This window comes from Metopolophium dirhodum, chromosome 1, assembly GCF_019925205.1.
Source record: "Metopolophium dirhodum isolate CAU chromosome 1, ASM1992520v1, whole genome shotgun sequence".
Classification (NCBI taxonomy): Eukaryota; Metazoa; Arthropoda; class Insecta; order Hemiptera; family Aphididae; genus Metopolophium; species Metopolophium dirhodum.
Genome location: NC_083560.1, coordinates 129,200,456 through 129,208,654, shown reverse-complemented (window position 1 = coordinate 129,208,654; position 8,199 = coordinate 129,200,456). Strand labels below are relative to the sequence as shown.

The 8,199-nt window shown below is 28.1% G+C and overlaps 1 protein-coding gene across 1 annotated transcript; it reads right to left on the bottom strand.

Moving 5' to 3' along the window:
• Positions 1–264: 264 nt before the first annotated feature.
• LOC132934275 (protein argonaute-2-like) lies at positions 265–7,795 on the bottom strand. Its single transcript, XM_061000564.1, has 17 exons — positions 7,738–7,795; positions 7,344–7,624; positions 7,151–7,282; positions 6,883–7,057; positions 6,608–6,830; positions 6,401–6,545; positions 4,692–4,949; positions 4,391–4,545; positions 4,225–4,295; positions 4,054–4,167; positions 3,791–3,957; positions 3,547–3,731; positions 3,379–3,475; positions 2,481–2,587; positions 2,292–2,421; positions 2,023–2,222; positions 265–438 (listed from the first exon to the last, which is right to left on the bottom strand). The coding sequence occupies exons 1-17, from the start codon at positions 7,793–7,795 to the stop codon at positions 330–332; spliced, it is 2,607 nt and encodes an 868-aa protein (XP_060856547.1). The 3' UTR covers positions 265–329.
• Positions 7,796–8,199: the final 404 nt, after the last annotated feature.

The following is an 8,199-nucleotide window of genomic DNA, read 5'->3' as shown; positions in this document are numbered from 1 at the left end:
TGCATACATTATAATACTTTTTAAAATTACTTACAACAAAATTTACATGGCAATGTTAAAATATATATTTTATAATTTATAAAACAAAATATACCTCATATAATTAGGATTTGCAAAATTAGTATTTGGTACAACATAATCCCAAATTAAAAAGTTTTGTATTTTAATGAAAGAAAATCATAATATACTTCAGGTATAATACCAATATGTATATTATAAAAATAAAATATAATTTTAATCATTATTCCAATAAAAGTTGTCGTATTATAATTTATGCTTATTATTAATGTATGTGTCGCACAGACATTTTTGTTTTCAATTTTGATATTTTAAGCAAAGTACATAACTTTATTTGCATTGGGATGTACTGTAATAGCTCGCGCCATTGCGTCTACTGTTTGATCTTCACTACAGCCAGAATTTTGTGATCCTTCACCACTGAAAAACAATAAAAGTTATTCATAAACAATATTATAGGTATTGTATCTAATTATTATCAGTGTTGGGTAGAAACGTAACGCAAATTACAAATTACTGTAACAAAATTATTTTTGCAGTAACGCTGTAGTCATTTAATTATATTTTATTTAAAATAACTTTTAAAAGTAATTTTTATGGATAATGTTATTTTCCACGTTATTAAAATAAGTTATGAATGTAGATCATATGACAACAACTAGGGGCTAGGATATTCGAGAAAAATTAAAAAACCAATACAATTTATTTACAATTCCAAAAGTTTTAGATAATAATCAACAGTATTACCGATATAAAATATAGATCCTGGGAATTAATACTCGTACAATTTATATAATAATGAATAGTATACCTACTGCTCATTAGTCATTATAGACGGATTTTGTAATTAATTTTTAAAAAAGTAACTTTATTTGTAACCCCCTTTGTCACGTGATAAAAATAATGTCTAACAACGCAAATGTAATTTAAATAAAAATAATTAATTTAACAAGTAACGTAATTTACACAACAACACTAATTATTATATAATGTACAAAAGTATTTTAATTCAAGGACTAAATCTAATATGCTGCCAGAAACCACACTCAAAGTTGAAGTAATTTTACTGATCTTAAGGTTTTGACAGTAATATATTAATATATATATATAAAAAAAACATCCTTCATTGTATAATAATACATATAATGCATTGTTTTTGATGAACATTGGTACAACCTATCATGTTATTATAAATATAGAAATAAATATGCAATAGTAATGCACGAGCATATATTACAAAATATCCATAAAAAAAGAGGCTGACAGATGGTCGATACATTTAATGCCAAAATCATTTTTTGTAATTTTGTAAGTACAATGATTTATCATTGAGTTCAAATTTGGTAGATTAATTACAGTGGTAAAAGGAGCAAGTTTCTCTTTTTTATACGAGTACAACTACTGGATATTTAGAATATTCTACAGCTACATGTTACATATCAATGCATACCATCACCAAAAGCTAGTCGTATACTTGTATTCTAAATCAGAAATGGTAACATGTATACCTAACCTCATAAATCATTTTATTTGAGATCCAGAGTTAAGGTTATAAGTATTTTTGGATTTTTATTTATATCGTGAAAAACTACACTGATAGTATATTTTTTTTAGAATAATTAATTTAAAATGGAGAAAATTCCAGGTAGGTATGGTTATTCAAATACAAATTATAACAACAAACAAAAAATATACTTACCTATCATTGTAAAATTAATAGGTATGTTCAATTACTCTGTTTAGAATCTAAAACTATTATATTATACAACAATAACATCCTCAATCCCAGCCCAATTTTGATCGAAAGAATTTTGGATCAAAAATATCTCCAAAAGAAAATAATCCCGTGCTCTACAAACATTACCACGGGCCCGTAATTATAAAAAAACATGCACAGTATTGCTATAATCGCTAGTAGTTTCGTTATCTCACCATTTATCGGGAGTAATTTTTTTACACCACTTAAAAATGATAATATTAAATAAGTAAATTCAATAATGTTACCTATCATGTTCTTCTTCGACCATGTGATATTTAGCTCTAGTTGCAACCAAGTGAGCATAAAAGGCCGGTGCAGGTATAGATACAGAACGTGTACATCTGACATAAGTGTGACACAATTGGTATGTTAAGCGTTGCAATTCATCTGACTCAAAATTGTTATCATCCCATAGAACATGATAATGACTTGGCCGACTAGTTCCCTGTTAACATTTCTTTTTTATTATAAAACACCATATATACAAGAAAAAACTACCATCACAAATTATTACCTGAATTCCTTGATGACTACATAAGTAAAAATCAAATTCTGTAGGATGTGTTATTCCAATATCAACTGTAGTACCAGCTGGAATATTTCCAGATTTTCCAAATTGTTCCTTTTTATCAGTACAGAAAAATCTAAAAGTAAATTAAATTATTTATTAAAAATATAAGATGAAATACTAAAGTAAGTAAACCTGGTGTGATGACGTTTTTGAATAGTAATAAAAGTGATTCCTGGTTTGTAATCACCTTCCAACTTAATACATGCCTCTCGAATCGCCAAAAGTTCATGGTGGAAGACCTATGACAATAGAAAATAGTCAACATAAGAAAACACAAAAGTAATAAGCTATGTAATATTTAAAAATAAATAAAAATAGAAAAATAAATCGTATTTTAAAAAATGTGATTATGAAACTTCTATGTTAAGGCATTGTTTGTTTTCTCTCTCTATCCCAAGAGTAGACAGCATAGACAAAACACATTTACTAAAAATTATTTTTGTTTTATGTATTTGAGTAATCTCAAAGTATTAACTCACTTATTAAAAAAAAAAAACTATAGATAATAATATTTTTGAGGGTATGACTTATTGACTTGTCCAAAATAATATATAGTCTAAAATTTAAAATTAATTTAAATTTACAAATTTAAATTTTTTTTGAAATTTGTATACAAAGCCAAATAATAATAAAATATAAAAGTGATATGTCAAACCCTCAAAAATATTATCTTCTATAATTTTAGAATTGGTTGATTTTAAGATTACTCAAAAATCATAAAAAAAAGCCATTTTTTGTGAATGTATTTTATCTATGATGCACCTACAATTGGGTCTGAGAGAGAGAGATGACAAATATTTTGCTCTAACATCATCTAAATATTTTTTTTACCTATATGGTTTATGATTTAAGTTGTTTATACTTTAATACATATATATTACATATATTTTGAGTACTTCAGTATACTTAATTACTCAACATGCTAAGTTTTAAAACATACAACTTAAGTATAATAATAAAGCCAACTCAGTGTTAAAAAAAAAGAAAAATGCAACTCTAGAATATATTATATATATAAAACTAAACATACATTAGAAAGCTGTCCTTCGGATACTCCATCACGGTATAATATAATTCTATGAGGTTTATAACCTCCAGTACTCTTGTAAAACATGATGAGGAGTTCCCTAAAATTAAACGTGGTAGTTAACAATATGATTATATTAAAGAAAGTTTCATGTGCATATGTGTGACGTACCTGACCATAGAACTAAGTTCTTGAATGATTTCTTGACTGTGTTTTTGGAGACGTACCATAGCAGCATAACGACTGGGATGTGCATCCATAGATCCTACTAATGCTGCAATCGATGATCTTTTATTATCATTTGAAAATAGGTGAGTTACATCTGCACCCAAAATAATCAATGGTTCATTGAACACCTAGAGGATATAAATTAACTATTAATAAGAAACCAATGGTTTTTTATGAGTTAATGTACTTTAGGTCTGACGCTTGGTACAAGAATGTTATTGGTACCACCCAATTTCACATTGATCTTTAAACATAAATTGGATAATGCTTGAACTGATGGTTTATCAACATTTTTTGCTTGAATACATTGTGTAGCCATTCCAAGAATAGTGTCTCCAACTCTTTTGACTTCAGCTAATTATAACAATTAATAAAACATGTTTTATTTTGACATTTGAATAAATAAATTAAAAATGTTACAAATCCTTAGCAAAATAAAAATGACAATACCATATACTGGAGTTTTCCCTGGTAAAATAACAATTATAAGTTGTAATCCAGTGAATGTTGTTATTAAATAATTGAATATAGGTCCTACTTGATCAAGCCCTGTGGCATATTTACCTGTTAAAAAAAACTTATGTCAAATAAAATTATATTAGTTATATATTTTGTACTCACAAAAACATGGATTACCAACTATTGGCATGCCAGCATCATTGCTTATCCTTTGAAGTTGTTTTGTAAAATGTCTATAAAATAAATAGTAGGCAGTACATATTAACAAACAAAATTTTTGAGATTTCTAGACAAAACACATTGCTAAATGATTAATTTGTTTAGTTACTTTATACTTTCTTCACGCACAGTTTTCTGTGGTGCAAAACAAGCTATTGCCCAATTTCTAATTTCAACACCTACAAAGAACTGTTTGTCTCTCATATCCCAAACTCCATGATTCGGTAATGTTTGTTGTTTAGTTTGTTGGACATTTAATCTTTTCTATAATATTTAGTAACATAATTTACAAAATTAAACAAGTATAGGTATCATCTAATTAATATTTTTTTGGGGATGGAATCTTATCAAACTGATAAGCGAAACAAAATGTTTACAGTGACAAAAAAAATCTGAACATATTTTTTTACCTGATTATGTAGAGTTCGACAACCATATTGTAATTTTGGTGATGGTAAAACACGACCACGCAATTCTATCATGCTGTTTGATATAGTAAGGCCAAATTCTTTTACATATGGATCATTCTTAAAATCAGCTTTACGAACTAAGGAATTGATATCTTGTTCACGTTCAGGAGCACTTCTTACAGTTTGCTTAATCATAGTTGATGTTTGCATTTCAGTTAATTTTCTAGCACACCGTTGACTTTTAACTATGTTACAGACCTAATAAAATAAGTTTACAATGGTTACTATTTTCCACTGACCAACACAGATCTACAGTATAATTATGTTACACAACACAACACATAATATACTGTGATTGTAATTGTATAATATGTAATGTTATAATACATCAAATCATAATCATTTTATCAAACGCATAATATTATAGAACAAATTAAACAAGCTTTAAATAAAATAAATAAGTTGTATCATTGTATGTAAAATTTAATAATGTTCTTAACTAATTGTATGATTGATCCTAGATAATTTTCTATTTAGATCAATAGCAGGTACATGCTAAACACTATAATACTATATAAAGTTAAAAAATAGTACCTAAAGCAGATCAGTACATTTTAATTGGTCGGTGAATTATAAGTTAACACATTGAGTGCCACGGTCGACACGTAGTCCATAACTGTAGCAGAGTCTTCAGGACCACGGTCGACACGTAGTCGACAAATTGTACAGGCATCTTTATGGCTCTATAATTTACGCAGTTATCAGAGCAATGCTTATGTTTCTATTCGTGGTTATTCAGTGAAATGTCTATTTTTCAACGGTGTATTAGGATTTTATTTTCGTTGAATTTTTAGCAAAGTAATGGTTATTTTTCCCAGGAAATAATAATCGATGGCGACGACGACGCCACGACGATTGTTTATGTTTATAGCTATAGTTATTATATCTAAACATTATTCTTTTAATATACAGTTTCATATTTATTAATGTTAATATTTATATAATTTTCGTAATTTTATTATTTTACTTATATAAGAACGAAAATAATACAAGGAACTCCCATCATAATATTATTTCGTTTTAATTTGTATATAATATATTATTCATTGCTACAGGTATAAGATATTTGTACATTTTATTATTTGATCCCGTGCACTTCGTTGCCCATTAAAAATGTCAACTCTATATGAATAATATTTTTATATATAATAATAATAGCTTTAAAACCCATGGCAACCATTTATAAATAAAAATGTCCATCTCAAAATCCCTGTTTGAGCTCCTCCCGGAGTTGGTCATCTCCCTTTTTAAATTAGTCTATCTGCTGCCCAGAGGTCTAATCTATATCTGTACCAAATGATCCCGTGCACTTCGTTGCCCGGCAACCAATCATTTTTATTATAATAGCTTCAAAACCCATGGCAACCAAAGGACACAGAGACAGACAGACAGACTGACTGACAAACATTCATTTTATTATTGGATATTAATCGTTTAAATACTAAATAATAATAACAAGTAGGTATGTAGTGAAAAAACAGCCACATTGCACTGGAGGACGACGTCAACATGCAGACGGCCGACGTCATTGCGGGACCGAATTCGCGCGGATACCCAAAACTACGTGGCACTCAATGTGTTAAAGGTAATTAAATACTATTACAATTTACAATGTATTCAAAATATATTAATCATCCAAATAAACGAACCTCCAAAGGAAAATATGTATGGTTATGTTCCTCTCTAACTCGAAGACATGGTAAATGTGGATAACGTAGTTTCATATTGTGTTTGTCTAAGAAATATTTAGCTACTGTACATTCTACATGATGATTTTTCATTTGCAGTGGAAAACTAAAAGTTGTTTCAAAAAATGTATAACAATATAAATATAAGTTTCAAGATTAATTGCTTACGTTTGCATTTGAGCTGATTTTTTTGTAACATTACGAACTTTATATTTCCTTCGCATTTCTCCCCAATGTGTAATCTCTATTTTAAGACCTATAATTTCTCTTGAAAATTTAACTCTTTGTGAATCTGTTAATGGTTTTTGTTGTTCACTAATATCTCTAATATCCAACACTTCACACATGAATTCAAGCACGTGTTGTGATTTGTAAAAAGCTGATGCTGACACTAAAAAATTAATATGTTAGTGAAGATAGCTAATTTTATTTTAATAAATTACCATCGAAATTAAGCATCATTTTCCATTTAGATGGCCGCAATGACTGGTGAAAACCAAACCAAACTTCTCTACCGCCACCTAATGGATGATAATATCCTTCAGGTGAAGAAAAAAATGACCGGCCAACTGGTGTGTAAGACAATGATGGAAGATGTCGCATGACAACATCTAAGGCCTAGGTACATAAAAAATATTGGAAATTAAACTAAATAATAAACAATAAGTCATTAATTATTAATTAAAAGTAAGTAGAATAAGATGAATTAACCAAAATAGCATCATATGGTATTGGTCTTCTGCAGCCTCGTAATGCTTCTTCCAAATCAAATAATGATATTTGAGCTAACCATTTAATATAAACATGGAATACTCTATCTTTACCTAGACCGGGCAATGTAACCTGAAATATATATTAATAAAATTAAATGTTATTATAATATAATTTAAAAGAAAAAACCTACTTCTAATTCCACTTGGTTCCTTCCAATAGGCAATGGATCTCTTGTATATAAATTTTTGCGACCATCAAATGCAGGACGAAGATTACCAAAAAGTTTACTGTACGCTTGGACCATAATTTCAATAATTTCACGATTGACTCTTTTAGGACAATTTTCTGGTTTAATATAGACCTCATAATGTTGTATATAACGACGTTGCATTGATACTCGAAAATGATTAGCACGAAGCCCAATTGGCCGGCCTTCTAGTCCTAAATTTGGCCGGCGTGGATGATTGAATACTATTAATTTATAAAAAAAATTATTAATAACAAACAGTTCATAAATCAACAAAAACAAATATGATATAAAAAACAAACAATAAACATTTTAAATTATTATTATGCAAATTTACCTGGTAAATCAACAAGTTGTAGTTGCAATACAGGAGCATGAGATTGAGGAACGCCCATTTCTCTAGGTGCGTCAGATTGCTCAAGGACTAGAACATTCAGACAATTATTATTAAGAGAATTTTACATAAAATACAAATAATATTATAGTTAAAATATAAAATTGTAATAGTATTAACAATAATAAATGCATTAGACTATTAGCGTATAACTATATAATTTTATCGAGATGAAAAAAGCGGTTAAGTTAACCTAGCAGGATGTGCTAGTAAATACAAATAAATGACCACCATAATAAATTTCGTAAATAAATTAATAATTTATAAACAATAATATGTTGACTATAAGTATTTAACTATACCATTATTATTTGTCGTCATAGGTATTTGTAATATTACAAAACGGTATTTTACTTAGTTTCAAATTATATCACATCTTTTAATCATTACTAAATAGGCGTGTTT

Coding starts and splice junctions, on each gene's coding strand:
- LOC132934275 (XM_061000564.1), bottom strand. CDS start 7,795: ATGGGCGTTCCTCAATCTCATGCTCCTGTATTGCAACTACAACTTGTT. Junction 3,476..3,546: donor GAACTTAGTTCTATGGTCAG/GTACGTCACACA, acceptor GTTTAATTTTAG/GGAACTCCTCATCATGTTTT. Junction 439..2,022: donor GTCGAAGAAGAACATGATAG/GTAACATTATTG, acceptor ATTGTTTTTCAG/TGGTGAAGGATCACAAAATT.